Genomic DNA, 23,139 nt, shown 5'->3' on the forward strand with positions numbered 1-23,139 from the left:
GTAATAAGGAGGCTGCACAAGCGGAACTGGGATGTCACCAACATTTTCCAACAGTAGAGGGCAGTAAGGAGCGATGTCTGTTTTTAAATCTGCCTAAAACACACGAAGAAGAGTGTGAACCTCGCCATGGCGGAAACAGAGCAGCAGTCAGGTACAGAAAACTCAATGCTTCTGCTAAGTATTAGCAAGCACTGTGTCTCGTTTGTCTGCTGTGTTAAAAACTGGTGATGTTAGCAGGTACAGCACGCCGTCGCGCTGGACATTTTACCAATTAATGTAATATACATATAATTATGTGGTTTAATGCGCCCAGAATGTGTATCACCGCTATCTTGGAGCTCGTGTATGTATATATGTATGTATGTATGTGTGTATATATATATATGTGTGTGTGTGTGTGTGTGTGTGTGTGTGTGTGTGTGTGTGTGTGTGTGTGTGTATGTATGTATGTATGTATGTATACATAGACACACACACACATTATATCTAAGGCAAAGCTGCTATAATAGGTTATAACTCACGTTGCCATTTGGGTTGGTTACCCACTTGAATACCAACTTGAAGTCATACTCTGTTGTCTTGTTAACAGTCGTTGTCAAACTCTGAAACAGCCTTTTATTAACGTCATTTGCTTTCCTGTCTACATGTGTTAGCTTGCATGTAGAGTGAATGTGGAGGAGACTTTTCATTGTTGTACCAAAGAACGACAAAAGCATCCTCAGGACAGACTCTTATTTGAAAGTGTCAGGGTTAGATTATTCCATTATTTACGCTATACAAAAGCTAACCAGTCGTGCACGAAGATAGCAAATAGCAAATGGAGCCAAGTATTTACCTTATCGGTTGAAACATTGTGATTAAATGGCTGCTCCTGCACTTTACTGTTTGACGGTTGTAGAGGTACTCCAGCTTTAAGTGACATATTTAAACATTAAAATGTCAAAATAGGGGCAGCAGAGGTGGACATATACTGGATTCTAGTCCCTATATTGGGTCAAGGTCGTAAATAATGGATCCCACGTTTCCCGCGATGCAACTCAGTTGCATATTTTCACAGAAATGTCTGTGCCTGGTACTCATTCCTCAGTAATATCAACAACATCCGTTTTATTGTTTGCTTATTTAGGAAAGCTCATGTTAAATTCCAAAAGTATGGATATCTAAAACTCTCCAATCTCTACTTTACTTACTTAGGATCCACTCCTGAGGATGAAGCACCTGAAGGTAGAGTCAGCAACACCTTCATGGTACCCAAGAAAGAAATCAGCATGGTTCCTGACATGGGCAAGTGGAAGCGATCTCAAGTAGGTGGCTGAGTGAACATGTTTCAATTTCTTCTGTTTTTGTCTGACTTTCCATGTCATGTACAAAAACTACTGAACCACAATTGACCACATATATCACATCTCTTCTTACAGGCATATGCTGATTACATGGGCTTTGTTCTGACACTGAATGAAGGTGTGAAGGGAAAGAAGCTCACGTGTGAATATAAAGTGTCAGAGGTATGTTCTCTGTCTTAGTGCTGGGGTTGAGTAGCATATTTTGAGTGGGAGGCGTAATGCTTTAAGAGACACATCTTTACAACTTGAACATGAACAGTTTTACTTCACCATGAGAGTGACTTAGCCTTGGCCTTATGTGCACACAGAGTAAAAAAAAAGATTTCACACTCAAAGCAGTACCTTTTTCCAGTGACGCTCTCCAGAGGTGACAAACTGTTAGTTGGGCATGTTAACAATGAATACTGATTACATAGTGTCGTAGAAAATACCAGAAGTACTAGAAAAGTAAAGGCCTTGCACAGTACCTAGGGTTATTCTGAACAACTTGTATATCATCATGGGATAGTAGCAATGTTTCTGTACCTCACTTAAACCTGTTCACGTCACCCACGTTACCCCCATGTGGAGCAGCGTGCATGGAAAGAATATTTTTATTCCAACCAGAGAGAAATGGATTGAGAGTTTACATGGTTACTCGGCGTTGATATCTGTTACCTTTCAAATTATTAGTGGAACATTATTGTATTACATGTAAATGCAGCATGTGTTGCTTTGGTCACAGTTGTCTTGTTGTGTGACAGACAGTGGAGAAGGTACTAGAGCTTCTGGGAACTCTAGACCAATGGATAAATGAGACGCCCCCTGTTGACCAGCCTTCACGTTTTGGTAATAAGGCCTACAGAACATGGTACAGCAAATTAGATCAGGTTGGTACACACACACACACACACACACACACACACACTATGCAATGGTTCAAAACTTTAAAATTTGTACTTGCCCAGAAGCACAAAAAATGTCTAAGGCCCTGTCTGCACATGTACAGGCATTTTGTAGACATTTTAGGTCACCGAAAAGGACCATTTGGAAAACTCCTTCCACGATGAAAATAACAGACACTCTGTTTTCAGTGTTCACATCTGGACAGGCAGAACTCAGAGTATGTGTTGTGATATTGGGATATTTGAGTTGGTACTGTGACAGAGTCAATATTATATTGTTTGACGATATATTTAGGAAGACACCTAAATCTACTTTAACAAAACCACACAGAGTATTTGAGTTCATGTTACCAAACAGTAGATATTCATAAGATACATATCCAGTTTAAAGTGAAGGTCCACCACTGCATTCACATTAAAAATTAAAATGCATTTATTATGATGACAAGAGTCTTTACTGTGGATCTCAAATCTGACTGATGGCCAGTCATCTTTATTAGTTCAGTGTCTGCACAAATACAATGCATCTCTAAATGACAGTCACTGACACAGACTGTCTTACACAGCCATGCATATGACCAATTGCTCTGTATGAACCTGCCTGGACTGACAGGTGATGTTGCTGCATGTCTGTGACTGTGTGTGTATAGGAAGCAGAGGCCTTGGTGTCAGCAGTGCTCCCTGCTGACAAATATGCTGCAGCTCCAGAGATAGCTGTCTATCTAAAAGAGTCTGTGGGGAATGCCACTAGGATAGACTATGGAACAGGTAACAGTGCTGTTTTTAGTATTATTTTCTTCAATTTCATGCTTCATTCACAAAAATGGATGATATATTGTATCAGGTAGTAAGGATAACATATTAGGCAGGACAACATGAAGCATTAACATGTTCACACACCTAAGACATAAACCACAAGATAAGTGACAGCCCCCCCAGCCCCCTACCCTCTACAAACATGACACATTCTCACACACCTCACGTTAATTGTATGTCCTTTATTCTCCACTGGATGTCTCCCTCATTTCCCAGCCATGCCATAGCTGGTTTTTAGGTCTCATGAGGCTGCATACATTTGTCTCTTCACATGTCTCTTCCACGGTCAGATCATATTTGTTTGATTCTACCAGTTGTGTACTGTAGGTGCTTCTGTGTTTTTTTTTTATTTGCCCAAATTATTTTGGGCATTCTGAAACAATAGCTCAACCAATACTACAGTTCTGTGCAAAGATTAAATGAATTGAGTCTTGGTGACCCAGGCTGCAAATCTTTTGTTTCTTGTCAATTCTGTCCAACCTGTCTGTCTGTGCTACCTAATAAAGGTTCAAATGCAAAAAAAAACTTAAATCACCTTGAATGGCAGTGTGTTCTGAGGATTATAAGCAGTAACTGGGACACTGTTTCTGAAAAGATATTGCTGATGAATTTCAAATATAGGTTTTCATACTGCTCCAGAACTCTTATATGCACAAGGATATGTACAAGGTCAAGCTAGAGATAAGTAAGAGAATCTTTTGTAATTTCAACCAAGATTTGATCAGTTTCATGATTTAGATCAGAGCGTAAAATCATTATTGATCGGTTGTCCGATCCCAGCTCTTGTGCCCATAACCCTGCTGTCATCTGTCATATCATGCTGAGAGGTAATTTGGTAGCTGCTGTGTTGCCATATTTCATAAATGTGATGCTTTCTGCAACTTGATGCCAACTGTATCACACTGTAGATATACAACACAGACAGTAGTATGTGTTTGGCCACCAGGAGGCGCAATGATGCACTGAGTTACTATCAGTGATTCACAGCTGTACAAAGACAGCAGGCACTTAGTCCTACAAGTGAAACCCTAAGTAGAAGTTACACTATGAGAGGTATAAGACTGAAGCTGGAGGATTACACGTGGATATAAAATATAAAAAGTATTGATAATAAAACATAAATATGTGTATATTAAATGTATTGTTAATATACTAGTGTGTGGAGCAGGAGTGTCACAAAGAGTCTTGTAATCCAGAATGATTCCCTCTTTTTTAAGTAAAACATTTGGTCAAAAGGCCAAATATCCTGTTAACATTATACTGAATAATATGAAATTATGATGGATTGAGCAGGCACAAGTGAAAACAGTGGTAGTATCAGTAGTAGTACCATGTACATTAAAAGTGGGGTCATTGATAATAGCAGTAATGCGCTGACATTATTACCGGAGGTTCAAAGCAGAGGTGATTGATATTTTTCTTCCTTGGATCCAGAAAGGACCACTTGGTGCTAGTGATCTTTCTTGTGTGTGAATTTATCTCTTCAGGTCATGAAGCTGCTTTTGCTGCGTTCCTCTGCTGCCTCTGTAAGGTCGGTGCTCTCAGGGTGGACGATCAGCTGGCTATCGTTTTTAAGATTTTTAACAGGTGAGCTGTTACTGCTGTTGTTTACCATATGTTACTGTAACGATGAGATTGTTTATAGGCTTACAAACAGTGTGGCTATAAGGTCATGATAATTATGTTGATTACATATCATTTTTATCTTATTGACTGATTGACATATATACATAACCTCTACCTGCTGATTTTGACACTGCCTGTTGTATTACATTACATTTACATGTAAGAATGACCCCCAACATTTTATCCATTTTAAAACATGTTTATATGTTTTGTGGTTTGTTAAGGATAGTCTGGTTTATGGTAACACTTTTATAATAACCATCATAAATAAATGGTAGTTTAAGTGGAAATGGACAACTTTATGTTTCCTCATGGAATTACTGTTGGCACCACTTTCACAAACACAGCATTACCAACGTGGCTACAGCTAGCAGCCTGGCTACTGTCCACAGCAAATAACAACTGTAAGAATCCCAGTTTGACCTAGAAACCCTGTTCTCGGGCGGAGTTACACAGCCCATCAGTTAACTCTTGTTTTATCTCGGCTTCATCTCCTTCTGTGCCTCCTCCATCAGCTGGCTTCTTTTTTTTTTGCAGTGGAAAGTTTCCACATTTATTCCAGTTGTTCCACTGTTACCTGGGGATAGTGAACATGGAAAATGAGGCAACTCTTCCTGTTTTGGTTGTGCACTGACATTTTGACTGTGTTTTTGTAGGAAGCATCTGTCCTGGGGGGCAGAACCGATAGCTCACCTATAGTGAACCTATAGATTCACCTATAGTGAATCTATGGGGTGGATGATGTCCTGTTTCTACAACCATTACACTGTGACATCATTATTAACTGTAGCATGAGAAGTAGAAGCAAAACTTTTGTCTTTTGCCAGTTTTATTAAACTATTAAACTGTAAAACTGTAGACATCAGTTGCAACGTCATAATGATCATCCAGATGATGTTTTAGAGATGACCTACACAGTATTTATTTACCATTTATTTACCAATTCATAATGAATTCATAATTAATTAATGAATGTTCTTAATAAGTCTGACAAAAATGCAAATTATGCTGTCATACTATAATTATAATCGGGGCAAAAATAATAATGTAATAGTTAATTGCAGTTATTTTTGAGACCGCGTATCAATATAGTTAATATCAAGGCTAATTTAATTGTTTCTGTCAGCCACTGGCCACTACTTTGGTCGGGACTGAAACATCTACTGAGAGTTTGTGCAGACATTTGTGTTCCCCAGCGGATGGATGTCAGTTATTTTGGTCATCATTTGACTTATCACGTTATCCCGTCATCAGGCCAGAATTTCGCCTTTGTGTAACAGATTTGCAGTGCTGCATTATATTTGCAGAAATATTCCAGTTTTTCAATGACTGCCAAATTGCCAGTTTGTGTCTGGTTGCTTTATATGAAGTGAAACTCTCGCCAAAAAGCAACTTAGGCTTTATTTATATATGAGTATATGAATATGAGTCAAACCTTCGTGTAAAAACATAATTACAACAAAACACTAAGAAGGCTCGACACAACATGAAACAGGTAGGAGGTCCACCATTACTCTCCTACCTGTTAGGTTGCACTCGGGGATCGACACTTTTTGTCTGCCATGACGGCAGTCCACCGGAGATGCAGCAGCTAACGTGAATCGTTCAAAAACCCTCTTTTTACTAAACTCTGTGTACACAAACAATGTTCTCAATGCTCATGTTCATGTGTAGAGACCCTGGTGATACTACGAGCAAAGTTTCATGTTGTGTCGAGCCTTCTTAGTGTTTTGAAAATAGCGATTTTGATGCTAGTGTAAGAGTGCCCCAGCACTCCATTGAAAATGAGCCTGCCCAAAAACCAAACTACGGTAAATCTTAAAAGTGTCTTTTTCATCGTAATTATGCTTTTACACGAAGGTTTGACTCATATACATTCACAAATACAGTCTCAGTTGCTTTTTGCTGAGAGTTTCACTTTAATCACTTGGTTGATCTATTTTGATTGATTAATCTTCTGAGTCATTTTTCAATCATAAATGTCAAAGCAGGCTCCCACTTCTTAAATGTGAGGCTTTGCAGATTGATTTATGACAGTATGAACAATGTTCAGGTATTGAACTGCTGGTTGAACAAAAAGAGCAAAGACGTCACTTTAAGTTCTCTGATTTTTTTCTTTGACATTTTATAGACTAAAAGATTATCAATTAATTATGTCATGTCATTATCCGTAACTGCTTATCCCTTTCTATGGGGTCGCGGGGTGTTGCTGCTGGAGCCAATCCCAGCCTTGTCTCAGGGCGAGGGCAGGGTACTCCCTGGATAAGTCGCCAGCTCATCGCAGTGAGCTAGTGAGCTAGTGAGCAATGTGGGGTTCAGTATCTCACTCAAGGGCACTTTGACATGCAGCTCAGCCCTGCCCGGAGCTGGGGTTTGAACCAGTGACCTTCCGATCACTGGTCGACCTGCTCTACCCGCTGAGCTACAGCCGCCCCATCAATTAATCAATTAATTAATTAATTGATAAGTTATTGTTAGTTGCTGCCTTAAGATTGTATAACAATACATACCATTACTGCAATATAAGATTGAATAGATCTTATCCGCATCACAAATCATTTGACCAGAGAATAGGAAGATGATATCAGCTGTTAATACTGATCATGCTCTTTTCTGACTCCTGCTGCTCATGTTTTTCTTCTCTTTGTGTTTGCAGGTATTTGTCAGTGATGCGGAAACTGCAGAGGACCTACAGAATGGAGCCAGCTGGAAGCCAAGGTGTATGGGGACTGGATGACTTCCAGTTTCTACCCTTCATCTGGGGAAGCTCCCAGTTTATAGGTAAGAAAGTGACAACAGGTCAGTCACAACTAGAGGTCAACCGATTAATCGGTTGGGCAGATGTAAAGCGTGGATTGTTTGGCTGATTATTAAGTGCTGATAGGACCGTTTTACAAACTATTGCTATTGGATCTGATAGTTGCAGATGGCTGCGCAGCCTACACTGACCACGCAGGGGAGTACATCATCATTTTGAACAGAAGATACGCTGAGTTCATCATCATCATATCAGGGCCACTTCTGCTGAAAATATCTGAATCCTCTCCCTAAAGTAAACAAATTGACAATGACAGGTAACTGCTGTAAGTTAATATAAATAATTCTCCACTCCATGAAATACCTTCCATGCATTACTCAAGCGTCAGGGATAGAAAATATGGGCTGACGTTAAATCTTTGCAGTCCCGGGGTAACGTTAAATGTTGGAAAAGCTGATTTTACCGGAGATTTTAATTTTAAGTGTTATATTCAAGTCATATCTAGTCTTACATAGCCAGACCTCTCTCATCTGTTCCGTTTTCAGTTGATCTGTTCTTGAATATAACCCAACACCATCACCTTGTCCGCGGCAGGGACAGGGCACTGAAGGCAGCCGGGGAGACATCCATTCTTAAAAAGAAATCACACACTTCAGCATCCTCCGTACCCTGGGAATATGCACAGACATTACTGGTTGTAAGAGTGGCATTTAACAATGTCATGGAACACACAACAGAAGTAATCCTGGCCAGTTCAGCCACAGAACAGCTCATCATCAATTGTAAATAGAACAGATTCCAAAAGTGTGAAAGGACACTAAAACAGGCACCAGTTAATGCAGGTTGATGTGAAGTAAGCACTGTGTCATTAAACAATTTTAATCACAATTTTCATGATTTATAATGTCTAATCATGGTATAATAGGTGACAGATTTAACTGGTGAGGGGGGCAAGATTTTTCTACTTGCATAATCTATCATATAATCTATAATAAGATTAATAGAATAATGATAACATTAACGATTAACAGTTTTATTAAGTGTTCCTGAGCCATGTCACAATTTCACAACTTTCACAGTCTTTTGTTGCATCTTTTCTGTATTATAATCTTTATATTTTATTTTCATCTTGGACAAAAAAATATGCCAGTCATGATATGTATGATAGGCCAGTATCAGCCATCCGATATATATCAGTCAGGCTCTAGTTGATTAGGTGAAACAAATATTAAATATGTTGTCTTTGTACTGTTATCAGTCTAGTATATGTCAAAAAGGATTAGTAAATGTTCACATTTCTTTGTTTTCCACTGGGCCCCAACTTCTTGGGAGTTGGGGTTGTAGTGTAGTGCTTGTTATTAGAGAATGTAATAGGTCAAGCTGATATTTGGTACAAACTTATCTTGTTTAAATAGAATGTGGACCTGTAGTTACATATATAGGAAATAATTGTAACTACACAATTGCGTCAAATTGATTAGCCCTAGTCAAGGCACCTAAGGCAGTTGATCTGGATTCTAGGACAGCTGTGGTAACTCTCATACCTGTAGTTCAGTTAATTTGTTCCAGACCAATAAAAAAGAATATTTATGTTCTTTACACATCTACACTGACTACAGACTAAACATTAAGTCGTGATGACCGGCTGATAACTCAGTTTTTGGTGATGTCAGCCTGCTTCATCAGCACTACATGAAACCATGAGGGAAAATCAGGCTCTGCAGCACATCATTACAGAGCCTCGTGTGTTTACTTATCTTCTCTGGAGTCATGCCCATGTTTATGACCAGCTGGAGCTCCTGCATCACTACCATAAAGTTTCAGTGATGAACAGACAGAACTAAGCTTTTTAGACCAAAATATTACAGGGGTCTACCATCACTACATCTCACTGGCTTATTATTGGGAAACTGCTAAAATTGAGTAAAACCCAAACTCTCACCTCTGCCTCAACTCATTTTAATCAGGGAAAATCATTAGGTGATGCATATATGTGTTACCATGGTTACCAAATTATCTTCAATAAATTCAGGCTCTGTACATTAGTTAGAGCTTACAGGTCAGCTGTATTTAATAGTAGTCTAACTTTTAAATGTAAGCTAAAATCATATATAGTATGTCATCATCATCATCATGATAGCACGTGGTTGGTCTGCTCTGCTTTCACGCCTTAAAAAGTAAACACACAAGAGCTTCAAAAGCAATAAAACACTGATGCTCAACAGTAAAATTTAAAAGCAAACATAAACAGGCTGATACTTGAGCTAGAAAACCTTTCCGCTTGTCATAGCAGGAAAGCACAGGTGTCACAAATGATGACGCTCGGATCAGTTCTTATGTCCCAGTGAGTCATGATCATTTATTCAGTAATCAACACTTGTGCTGTTCCTACTGTCACATGTCACGGAGAGAGCAACAAGACATCTCTAGCATCCATGTTTGTTTGTGTGCTGTTAAAATGGCTCCACATAGCTGTGAGGTGGAGGTGACTTCTAAGTTAATATGTAGGTCAATGGTGACACCTGGTGGTGAACCTGTGCATTCATAGCTCACTCTCGCTGCAGATCATCCAACACTGGAGCCTCGGCACTTTATTGATGAGAGGGTGGTGAACGAGCATCATCTAGACTACATGTTCCTGGACTGTATCAAGTTCATCAATGAGGTGGGAAATGAAACACAGTCACAATCTGGACATCTAGTTTCATCTACACCTGTTTTTTTTTTCTTTACATTACTATTTGAACATATGGCATACTCATTTTACAAAAGGATAGTTGGGTATACTGACTAAAGGTTACAGGGGGTGGTCAGACTTACAGGAACACTCTCAGTTTAATGCAGTTCAATACAAAGGTAAAGCTACACATCCTCCTGTATAATTATTTTACTGTTCACTCCACTAGGCTTTGACTCAACTGTATCATTGTAAACTGGAGTCCATACTATGTTGGTTTTGGACTCTATCATTTGGTCTGAATAATACAATGAACACCTTACAATAGTATACTTTAAAGCTGCTATATCACTGATGTTGTATTAACAGCTGATCAAATGATCACTGAAAGGTTTCAGCACCGAGTCTTTCCTAAAGAATGGATACAAAAAATGATGTCTTGTTTTTATGATCACCACTGGAATCATTCCTTTAGTGTGTTTTTGTCCTGTAAGTACCTTGTAAACCTTGTTGTGTAAAGATACTATTTTGTAAAAAGGACTGCATTGTAGTACTGTCCACCAACCACTTACTTTACAACACTTGCCAAATTGATACATTGTTTTCTAGTGTAGTAGTAGTAGTTGGCTCTTGTTTTAAAACTGAAAAACAACCTATATAACATTAAATTTCTCCATAAAGCTTGTCCGGTATAGTCCAAGTCTGCCGAAGCCCCAAGATTACAAACTGATCTGAAAAGAATTTAGAGCCTGTTTTAAAACTGAAATCTTCACTGTAGCTGCTAAGATTAAAGCGTTAGCACAAGATCGACTGTGCATGGAGAGTGTAAATGTCTTTTCAAACCTAATGGGCATGACCCTCGCTGTGGCACTGAATTCTTTCAGTTTCTTTAAATGCATTTAATATTCAATTTTGTCCTAATCTACCCTGTCACGATTGACATTTTAGATCACTTTTGCATCTTTTTTTCAAATAGTTCAAGTAATTATATATTAAGAATGGACTATGTGTCCCATATGTGTGTTTAAACATTGTACTGGTTTTATAAAGGTTTGCTGTTGGATATAAATTGGCGGTCCACAGCTGCATGTGGTTTTGTCCAGGAAAAGGAAGACGGGGGGAGGCAGATGGATTCTGTTGGTAGAGTGCCAGAGCAGGAACCATGTGCTTTGTTTTTGGTTTTAGAGGAAAAGGAGGGGAGGGAAGTAGAGGAGGGCGTTGGTGGAGCAGCTACATCCTTTTCCGCCTTCCCCCTCATAGGCACCACCTCCTTCCCTCTTTCTCCTCCTCCTGCTGCTTTGACCTCTCCTTCCTCCTAACAGTCATGAAAGGATGCTGCTGTTGTGTCAGAGTAGGGCCTCTGCTTCTCCTCATCCATTACGCTCTGTTTGTTATTTGTGACTTTGTTTTGTCTTTTTAGTCATCTGTTTTGTTTAATTTGTTTTTGTTTTATACTCTGATTTTGGAGCTGAATTTACTCATTACATAGTTTGTCAATTGACAGAAAAATTCATCAGCAACTATTTTGACCCTCAGCTAGATGTTTGGGTCAGTTTACTACTCTGTGGTCGCAGCTTCTGTAATGTTGGGATCAGATTTTTTTTTCTATTTTAAATCATTGTTAATTAAACATCTTTTGGTTTGCTGTTGGCTGTACAAAGCATTGTCAAAATGTCACCTCTTCAAGTCGCAATTAATCAAAAAAAATGAATAATAGTTATTTGTAACCCTACTGTGTTTTCTGCCCTTTTTGTCTAGCTTTCTGTCCCTTTCCTCTCCCTCTTGTTTTCTGAGAGAGTGTAAAGTTCGATGTCAAGTACCGCTGTGCTAGAGTTCTCTCACTTTCTCACTCTCACTCTCTCACTCTTCTTGTCAAACACTGCTTAAAATATTCTTTTTAACCTCTGATGTTTAATGCATTATCAAAGGCAGACATTCAATCAAAGGAGTTTCTCATTCTTTATTTCTTCAGTCTGAATGAGCTCCTGATGTGTGCTGCTCAGTGATTGTGGTCACCTCTCCAAACCTGAGCCTGCTGCACAGTTTTTACAGTCTTTTCTTTTTCATTCGCCTATTTGTGATCAGAGAGCCTTTCTTTGCTACTAAATTACAAATGAAAGGTTAAGATATTCATTAAAATTGAACACAGTACTCAATTATAATTTCAAAAGTAACAAAGTAGATTACATGGTCTAAAATGTACTTAAAGTGAAACTCTATTCAAAAAGCAACCAAGGCTTTATATGTGAATATATATGCGTCAAACCTTAGTGTAAAAGCATAATTACGATGAAAGAGGCACTCTTAAGATTTACTGTAGTTTAGTTTTCGGGCCTAACAGGAAGGAGAGTAATGGTGGACCTCTCCTCAAGCCTTCCTGTTAGGTTGCACTCGGGGATCGACACTTTTTGTCTGCCATGACGGCGGCGCACCAAAGATACAGCTGCTATTGTGAGTTGTTCGAAAACCTTCTTTTTAGTAAACTCTGCATACACAAACAATGTCCTCAATGCTTGTGTTCATGTGTAGAGACCCTGGGGATACTACAAGCAAAGTTTCATGTTGTGTCGAGTCTTCTTAGTGTTTTAAACGTAGCGATTTTGATGCTAACGTAAGCGTGCCCCTGCGCTCCATTGAAAATAAGCTTGCCCATAACTGGATAGATGTAACAATACAGATATATACCATGGAAAATGTCACTTTTTCCCTCAACCTAAAGTTAGACGTATTCATGACACACTGGGAGAAATGGGTACATTTCATCAGACCTCTAAGACCAGATTTTGTCAAGGTAACAAGTTGAAGGAGCACTTGTTTATTTGACTAGTGCAGTGTCCATAGGGAATATGTATCCCTATAGGAAAGTGGTTGGTTAAGTAGCTTTTTCATGGACGGCCAAATGAGGCTGTGTTTGAAGGTGGGACATCAGGGATATTTAGGTTTGTGGTGAAATCCGATATTCCAGGGTATAATTGGCCGTTTTTGACTATTTTTGATTTTGCCATTATATTTCACCTTAAAAACTGTTTACTTGGTGTCATTATTTTCAGCACAACCTCACATGTGTGACTGTACAGTTATTTTTTATTTTGATATACTGTATTAACACAATGGACCTAAAATCACAAAAAAAACCCATAAAATCTAAGTAGAAAAAGTTACATTTTTTAACTGTGAAAACCACAAATATGTTTAACAAACCATTTTTATTACTTATAATGCAAATATAAATAGTTGTTTGCTAAATATGTGCATAAACTTAAAAACTTTACAAAGTTGTAACTATTTACATTTAAATACAGGCAATACTCAGGTCTGCCCGAGCTCCTTCCAGCTGAATGAAGAGCTGCACTGCCTGCTCCACATTCAGCATCTCCTCACTGTTTTGACTCATTAAACAAAAAAACGACACCACTACACACTAAACACACTACATAACACACTAACTACACACTCCAAACACGCTAAATGTCACAAATCTCTCAACTCTCAATATCACTGGCTGTCTCTACACCAACCGTCATTGCCTGTCATTCATCCACCTTGTCGTTGAAACTCTCAGGTCAGTCTGATCCTGATCCGCAGAGATATTTGAGGAACAGACACACACACACACACACACACACACACACACACACACACACACACACACACACACACACACACACACACACACACAGATTCCTTGCGTTTATAGAGAGATTTCTTTCCTTCTGGGTTTCCCAATGTATATCAGAAAAGTGAATATAAATGAATGAGGCCAAACTGCAACAGACATTCTACTTATTTTTTCATTTTATGTATTTATATTCTCCCTTTTTACCCCTCTGGATGTAAAAAGTTCACTCGTATGTTTTTTTTTGTTTTTTTTTTTCTTAACACATATATTTACATACATTTTCTAAAAAAGGGAATGGACAACGGACATTTGGAACAAGAAATTATTGATACTAAACCCTTGGTTCTGTACAATTTTGATACTGTAATTCCATTTCTACTTATCAATTGATGTGAAACTTCCTAATAAAAAGATAATTATGAAAAAAAAAGAAAATAAGCTTGCCCGACAACAAAACTACAATAAATCTTAAAAGTGCCTCTTTCGTTGTAATTATGCTTTTACATGAAGGTTTGACTCACATACATTCACAAATAAAGCCTCGGATGCTTTTCTGTGAGAGTTTCACTTTACGTACGAGTAAAATTATAATACACATTACCCAAAATATTACTTAATGACAGTAATTTGAGAAGATGTACTAAGTTACTTCCACCCCTGATCTCTACATTGTGCTCAACTGTTTCTGCATTTCCATTTCTGTTGTACAGTCAGTTAATAGAAGTGAATATAGTTCAACTGCACACAACTGCTTAGTAGGTTAGTAGTCGATCAGATATTGTTGATCTATACTTAGCATACTAAACTACTACTGTAACTTGAGTAAAACAGGCACAAAAGCTTTTCCAGCAGGTTGAAATGTTTTACTTCAGATTTTGTCAACACAAACAGCCTTTCATTTTCTGACATTTATTACAGATGAAATATTATGAAGAATACTATAGCAAATATGTATGTTTTGGACTCATAAAGCTGTACAGTTTTGTGCAAACCTCTTCATCATGGTGTGTGTAAAAGTTCTCAGTATAGAGAGTATGTGTCATGGGATGATGGTCAAAGATGTCAGCTCATGTAATGTTTAGAGACAGATGTCCACTGGGGCGGCTTGTTGATGAGATGAGCTACAGACGAGAATAAAGGGCAGGGTGGTAAAGTCATGGCTGGGCTGGAATTCTGCGCCAAAAAAGACAAAGGCCTGGCAGGGCAGTTTAACTCAGACATATTGTTTTAGAACATGTTAGCATTGTGTTTATTAGACAGTGTGTACAGTGATGTGATCAGAATCAGCTATATACAGTGTGAGCTCTGAAGTGTTTTTAATTGTTTTTGTAAAACCTTCTGTACCTGTAGGATATGACTGATATGATTTAATATTACAGACAGGATTTTTTTTCATTATTTCACTCTGATGATGTTTACACATAATCCATACATCACAGTGCCATCTATCCTCTATCAGGAAGAAACTAAGGATCAGTTGTGTACAAAACTAATGATTTTATATTATCACAAGTACACGAAACATGGACTACAGAGAAAAACCTGTTAATCAGACAGCCACATGGTTTTCACAGCGTACAGTTTTTAACCATCAATACAACTACCTGAGATCTTCAGCCACTTTAGACTTACTTGTCACTGTCACTAGGTCCAATACTTGATACAGTAGAATCTTCCAGCTCTGCAGGCCTGGTCATTTCTTCAGCTGGGTACAAACCAGAGCTACTCCTTGTTCTTTCCTGGAGCAAAAAGATCATAATTTAGTGTACACATCTAATACTGTCACTGCTACAGTGAGACACACGTAATAAACCTCTCATAACTATAATGCCAATTCATGAATTGAATGACAATATTTGTTCTACTGCCCTGGTCCATGCAATTTCACAATTTACATTCAGCTGGTACAAATAAAGGCAACTGTTCAGTGACAGCAGGGCAAGAATACATCCACTCAAAATAAGACTGCTGTCTTTTGATCTTCACGTCTTGCGTTTATGTGTATATAGTATGTTTACATCACAGCTTACTTAGCTCAGCTTTAGCAATGCTACAATACTTAGAAAACAGTGACATCATGCCCACTGTCATAGTTTGTGTCAAAGTTAATTTTCAGTAAACAGACAGTGTTAGACGTTGCTTGACGGTCTAAAGAAATGTTTATCTTTTAACTTCTCCACAGCTGTCTCCAGTGTTAGAAAGTCCTGACAAAATGTACTCCTGTCTAACTTCTTTTTTGCGTTGCCACTTTTCTCTGTCATGGACGTAGTGTCTTTTCAGGAGCTGTTGTTTGAGATGATGATGAAAGTCATTTTTAACAGCTTCTGCATCTTTGTGTTTACTGCAGTGAAATGGTCCCATGGTCTCATTTAAAATCTTTACTGGTTTCACGTCAACACAGTCGCACTGACCTGGCATAAACACGTAATGTGAACATGATATGACACATGTTGTAGAGATGTTAATATAGCATGATGTGAACGTGTCAGTGGTTAGCAAAAACATTAACTGCCAGGATTTTATCCTGGCAACTGTGCTGTTGCCAGGTATTTTTTATTGAATTACTCAATCACTACACTCTATACTCACAACTGCTCTGTTGACTCCTATGCTGAAACAAGAGCTGCTGACAAATTTGTCACCTGCCTTCAGATTTGCAAATAGCAATAGCCAGCTTACAACCAGAAAGGGCAGTCACTATTCCTATTTGTAACACAATATGTAGAATTTGAAAAATTTGCACTAAAATGTCCAAATTTTGGACCATCAATCTACACTGCTAAAGACCCGTATACATTGGTTTTCAGTTGAAAAAAGTAGTTTGGGGTTTAAGTCCTCTATGAATTTAATTGTTTCAATTAAACTGTTAGAAATAGACTCCATGAGGGCCCAACGTCCTCTAGTGGGACCTCTGCTCACAGCACAGCACCGTGAAGCTCAACTGGCATTTGTGAGGGAACACCAAAATTGGCAGGTCTGCCAGTGGCACTTTGTTAGTTTATGTGACAGGTGTGAAAAAAGTCTGTAGACACTGTGGTGAAAATTAAGCTGGCTGTAACATCATCCAGCATGACCGTTTTGGCAATGGGTAAGTGGTTGTCAACCCTGGAGGAATATCCTTGGAGAGTCATAGCAAACGGTACCTTTACTGATGTTGGGTACCGGGATGAAATCCTCAGCAATTGTCAAACCTTATGCTGCTGCAGTGGGCCCTGAGTTACTCCTGGTGCAGGACATTGCCCGACCTCATGTGTCAAGAATGTGTAGGCAGTTCCTGGATGACGAAGGCACTGATGTCATTGACCGGCCCTCTCGTTCCCCTAACCTAAATTCAACTGAGCACTTATGAGACGTTATGTACTGATGTGTCTGACGATTCCAAGCACCACCACAGACTGTCCAGGAGCTCACTGATGCCCTGACCCGGTCAGGGAGAAGATCTCCCAGGACACCATCCGCAGACTCATCAGGAGCATGCCCAGACATTGTTGGGAGTGCATACAGGCACGTGGGAGCACTGAGTCTCATTAAGAGTTGCTGTTATATTATTCATGCTAGTTGGAGTAGCCTGTGATTTCAATTATTTGTCCTGTCCCTCCTGTTACTCGCCTTATTCAGGCTCCACTGCCACCTTGTTTTTTTTTTGTTTTTTTCTTGTGTTTACAGTTGCTCCAACAGGCCAGTATGCATGCAACACTCCATATGTGCATCCAATTATTTTCTTCCTATTCACACGCACATGTGGATACTTCAAACTCATGTTCTCTTTTTAAATTCACACACAGAGCTCTTGCATTTGTGTTTGTGTGTGCGTCGTCCCAAACATGAGTCACTTCCTTCCCCACATGCTGCTGTGAATCACTCCCCCCTCCAGGGAATACGGGCTGTCTCCACCCCCCTTTCCTCCCTCTTCCATGCCCTTCCCCCATGTGTTCTCATGCGAGGCCCTGGAAAGTGTCTGGAACCATGTGAGGAGGGGAGGATGAGGGGATGGAAAAAGGAGGTGGTTGTTAGATTGATGCCTGAGGGTCTGGGTTTGGGTTCCGCTGCCTCTTGGGAGAAAATGGTGGGAAAACGCTCTGTAGTCCTCACTCATTCATACATTCATGAATTCATACATTTGTTTTTGTCAGTGTCACAGTGAATGCCTAGCTATATATTCTGACTGTTTGTCTGTAAACTAACACACTCAGTGTTGAATCCAGAATGTATTCATGTTATTTAGGTTATTGCTGGAACAACAATCATCCTTTTGTTCTGAATGTATTTTTTACTTTATTGATTAATTTAATCAATGTCATAAAAAAGCAATGTATTCAGTAGCTTTTATCAGCATTTTCATAAGTGATTGATGAAAAATGTCTTCCTCTTCCTTTTAGCTTTATTTTATTGCTTATAATCTTCAGGACAAAACAAAAGATTAATTTAAAAGAGCCCCAAAAGACAGAAAAAACAACAACCACCACAGCTTTATAGGCTACCTACCGTCTTCAGTTTACAGTTGCATTTCCATACATCAACAGCGGGGGCACTATTGGGTCCTGAAGTGGAGCTTGTAAGTTCCGGTCAGCGATTAGCCAGCCAGCAGCATCAGTGCCCTCCACAGAGACTAAAATCCCTTCCGAGACCAGTCTTTCTTTTTGCTGTATGTGTTTTCTTGCAAATTTCGTCTCAAACCAATAATTTGTTTGTGTCTCATTTTTTGGTGTTTATTATTATTTCAAAAAGATGTTTTTGAGTTTGTTTTTTTTTTTTTCCCAGTACCTTAATGGAAATAAAGTCAAATATGAAGATTGATTAAAAAGTCTATATATAATATATATTATATTTATATATATATTTTTATTTATATATATATATATATATATATATATATATATATATATATATATATATATATATATATATATATATAAAATACACACACACACCTGTGTGTGTGTGTGTATAAATATTTACACATGACCTTTTAAAAACTATACATACAAATATGTCTTTAAGAAAGTCAGACTTTAAAGATGCATATAAAAAGTTTTGCATTTCATTGTTAAATTAGCTTTAGTGTAGTTATTTACAGTGGATTATGCTGGTGACCCATTTTCACAGTGTAAAACCTCTCCACTGTCTATGAATAAGCTCATTATATTCCAAAAACTCATAGTTTTGCCAGAATATGGCTTCTCTGCCATGAAAATGGGTCATCATTGGAATCCATTGTGACTGACTCAACCCAGGCTGACCAAAGATTCATTACAGGGAGAAACTTTGGGACTGAGGGATTGTTTGATTCTCTGAAACAGACTTTGGATAAATCACTTTAATAATGATTTCAAGAGGACTGAAGTTATCTTATTGAAATAATTTCTTGTGTAGTTGTCGAATGAAGTTAAGAAATGAGCTATGATTCATACACTGTACTGACATTAATCAAAGGCTGAAATGTGATGTCAATCAAGCATCATTTTTTCTCTTAAGACACAAACACACACACACACACACACACACACACACACACACACACACACTTATCCACACTGTCTCCGCTCAAAATGAACATGAGTAATGAACATGCTTCAAATTAAAATCAGTGTTATTGGCAAGTGTGTCTACACCAAAAAGAAACGAGTTTGCTCTCAGTGTACATGGAATGTTTTTTAAACATTTAATCGAAAAAAGAAAATTGAAAAGTTAAGACTAAGATATACACCAACTGGAAGCAGTGCAGGATTTCTTGTCATCTTCCAGCATAATGAATAAAGTGCGTGAGTTTGTTTTAGATCCTTGTCAAGTCTGTGGACAAGTTACTATGATTGTGACTCACCTGTTCCTCTTTATCTTCTTATCTTTCTCATTCTCTCTTTGTTCTGTAGATGAAGACAGGCCCATTTGCTGAACACTCCAACCAGCTGTGGAACATCAGTGCTGTTCCTTCCTGGTCCAAAGTCAACCAGGGCCTCATCAGGATGTACAAGGCAGAGGTACTTCAATCTTTGTCATTGTCACTGGCCAGTCCAATTTTTGACTAAATTATAATACCGATGCAAGCAGTTTGGTGAAGAAGGAGTCCATGTTTTAGTCTTGGCTGACCCAAAACTAAAAACCTAAAGACATAAAATCATAATGAATGCTATAGAAGACATTTGTGTTAAAGTTTGTGTGCCACCGCAAAGCAAGGCTATGTGAATGTGGATGTCTATTCATCCAGTTTGATTTGCTCTTGATTATCTCTATGTCAGCTCTGTGGGGATGGTTTGCAATCACTGTACACATTTTGCAGATAAAAAAATGTTCTCACCTGCACAAACAAATTCACTGATCAAGGCATGCTGTTGAAGCAAAATGATTTCAGTCCAAACTGTTAAAAATACCAGTGTGATTTAACCTGTATTAAACCATTTTCCCATGTATTTTTTCAGCAAGACTTGGCCCACACTACTCGACTTTCAAACTGACTGACTGACTGAGTGATCAGCAACAGGGGGTCACATATTACAGGACCACACATTCAGTACATGACACAAGGGTGATGCGGTCTTCATGTTGTTTGTGCACGGATTTGCAGTTAAAAAAAAAAAAAAAAAGAAGAAGAAGAAAAAAAGAACACAAGTGAGAGAATGAGTTTGGATGTGCAGGCATGTTTGCACTGAAAACATGAAGCTGCCTGCTTATGTTGTGGATCAGCAAGGATTTATAGTAACACACTGCAAAGCACCCTCCACACAAACAGATGCAGAAAAAAACTGGATTCAGAGAGTTGCTACGGTGTCATTTGTACATTTGCAGTAAGGTAAAGGCGGCAATGTGCTGCCGTGTCTTTCTAAAAGGGAGATGTAATATTCCTCCTTTTCCCCTTGGCCGCCTCTGGGGTAGGCGTAAATATGTGACGTGACGTGAAGCTCGAAGTTGGGCTGTGAACAGTGACAACGAATTTGTCTTCAAAATAAGAGCTTTACATTTGAGTTTAGAACTGGGTTCTTAGCGGGGGGCTTTTAATCTGAAAGTAGCAACTGTTTGTAGCTTGTCGCTACAACAACCGGACAATGAAGACAGCTACAGAGACCGAGGAGATGCTGCATCTCCTGGATCTCTGCTGCTGTCCAGGTGTCCATCTTGATGTCCACAGATGAACTGATGGACTGACTGTTGTGATCAGCTGTTTCTTGGTTTTAAAACTCCCCGGCTGTGGGTCGCACAACAGTGCACGTCATTGACACCTCCGCCCATCGACACCTCCGCCAGCGCATTGACGCAATAATAAATATAAATATATATGTATATGTGTATATATATATATATATATATATACACTATATTACCAAAAGTATTCGCTCACCCATTCAAATGATCAGAATCAGGTGTTCTAATCACTTGGCCTGGCCCCAGGTGTATAAATTCAAGCACTCAGGCATGCAGACTGTGAAACAAGACATTTGTGAAAGAATGGGCCGCTCTCAGGAGCTCAGTGAATTCCAGCGTGGAACTGTCATAGGATGCCACTTGTGCAACAAATCCAGTCGTGAAATTTCCTCGCTCCTAAATATTCCACAGTCAACTGTCAGCTCTATTATAACAAAATGGAAGCGTTTGGGAACAACAGCAACTCAGCCACGAAGTGGTAGGCCACGTAAAGTGACGGAGAGGGGTCAGCGGATGCTGAAGCGCATAGTGCAAAGAGGTCGCCGACTTTCTGCACAGTCAATTGCTAGAGAGCTACAAACTTCATGTGACCTTCAGATTAGCCCAAGTACAGTACGCAGAGAGCTTCATGGAATGGGTTTCCATGGCCGAGCAGCTGCAGCCAAGCCACACATCACCAAGTGCAATGCAAGGCGTCGGATGCAATGGTGTAAAGCACGCCGTCACTGGCCTCTAGAGCAGTGGAGACGCGTTCTCTGGAGTGATGAATCACGCTTTTCCATCTGGCAATCTGATGGACGAGTCTGGGTTTGGAGGTTGCCAGGAGAACGGTACATTTCAGATTGCATTGTGCCAACTGTGAAATTTGGTGGAGGAGGAATTATGGTATGGGGTTGTTTTTCAGGAGCTGGGCTTGGCCCCTTAGTTCCAGTGAAAGGAACATTGAATGCTTCAGGATACCAAAACATTTTGGACAATTCCATGCTCCCAACCTTGTGGGAACAGTTTGGAGCGGGCCCCTTCCTCTTCCAACATGACTGTGCACCAGTGCACAAAGCAAGGTCCATAAAGACGTGGATGACAGAGTCTGGTGTGGATGAACTTGACTGGCCTGCACAGAGTCCTGACCTGAACCCGATAGAACACCTTTGGGATGAATTAGAGCGGAGACTGAGAGCCAGGCCTTCTCGACCAACATCAGTGTGTGACCTCACCAATGCGCTTTTGGAAGAATGGTCAAAAATTCCTATAAACACTCTCCTCAACCTTGTGGACAGTCTTCCCAGAAGAGTTGAAGCTGTAATAGCTGCAAAAGGTGGACCGACATCATATTGAATTCTATGAGTTAGGAATGGGATGGCACTTCAGTTCATAGAATGAGTAAAGGCAGGTGAGCGAATACTTTTGGTAATATAGTGTATATATATATATATATATGTATATATATATATATATATATATATATATATATATATATATATATATAGAGCATTGTTTTGTCATTGCTAATTTTCAGTGGGGTGCAGGGGCACTCTTACGCTAGCATCAAAATCGCTATTTTTAAAACACTAAGAAGGCTCGACACAACATGAAACTTTGCCGTCATTGCAGACAAAGTGTCGATCCCTGCATGAGAGTCATGGTAGACCTCCTACCTGTTAGGTCACACTCGGGGATCGATCAAATGAAGCCGAGGTTGCTTATTGGCGAGAGTTTAACTTTAAGATTATTGTGTTGTGATGCTCAAGCCCAAGCACTGATTGTTGTGTGTGGCTGAGGACAAAAAGATGAAGGATTTGTAAATCTAGCCTGCCGCTGTGTTTTATTCATTATCAAAAGAGGCTAATTCTTTTTTTTTTTTTTAAATACATTTTTACAAACACTAGGAGGACATAAGTAGGTCTGTATTCATACTTCTGTATTGCTACTCTAGTTCTATTTATTGTTTGCTAGTTCTTTTGTTTCATAAATGCACCAAAACATGGCATAATTTAAATGGAAATGCAGAATTCAAGTACCTTATACGAGCCCCATTCACACTGCCGTTTGAATGCGGGGATCCTGCGCCAGTTCTCTGCCTCCTCCACTGTGTGAATGTCTCAGAGGCGGTGAGGGGTGAAATATCGCTCCGGTGCTGATCCGCCATGGGAGGTAGTACCAGAGCCGCAGACCTGCCGATCTGACAGTCTAATAACTACACAGGTCCTTCACTCAACTAAATATAGAGAAATGTCCCACAAAGCAACGTTACATGACCAAACAAAAGTAACGTAGTAACT

At 39.2% G+C, this 23,139-nt stretch overlaps 1 protein-coding gene across 4 annotated transcripts in view; it reads left to right on the forward strand.

The window, feature by feature from the left end:
- The window catches only part of ptpa (protein phosphatase 2 phosphatase activator), a 29,597-nt gene continuing 6,458 nt past the window's right edge, over positions 1-23,139 (forward strand). The window contains exons 1-10 of one of the 4 annotated variants that reach the window (XR_005078033.1): positions 1-151; positions 1,195-1,304; positions 1,419-1,505; positions 2,087-2,212; positions 2,878-2,995; positions 4,531-4,630; positions 7,326-7,450; positions 7,590-7,743; positions 9,992-10,092; positions 19,594-19,611. Coding sequence is in view for 3 of the 4 variants with exons in the window: in XM_037116532.1 (XP_036972427.1) it covers positions 127-151; positions 1,195-1,304; positions 1,419-1,505; positions 2,087-2,212; positions 2,878-2,995; positions 4,531-4,630; positions 7,326-7,450; positions 9,992-10,092; positions 19,594-19,701 (900 nt within the window). In the remaining variant the exon portion in view is untranslated. Of the gene's footprint in view, positions 344-1,194; positions 1,305-1,418; positions 1,506-2,086; positions 2,213-2,877; positions 2,996-4,530; positions 4,631-7,325; positions 7,451-7,589; positions 7,744-9,991; positions 10,093-19,593; positions 19,702-23,139 lie in introns of those variants that run through there. The other 3 variants (XM_037116532.1, XM_037116533.1, XM_037116534.1) reach the window with 3 other exon arrangements.

The sequence above is a fragment of the Acanthopagrus latus genome, chromosome 12, assembly GCF_904848185.1.
Source record: "Acanthopagrus latus isolate v.2019 chromosome 12, fAcaLat1.1, whole genome shotgun sequence".
In the NCBI taxonomy this organism is placed as follows: Eukaryota; Metazoa; Chordata; class Actinopteri; order Spariformes; family Sparidae; genus Acanthopagrus; species Acanthopagrus latus.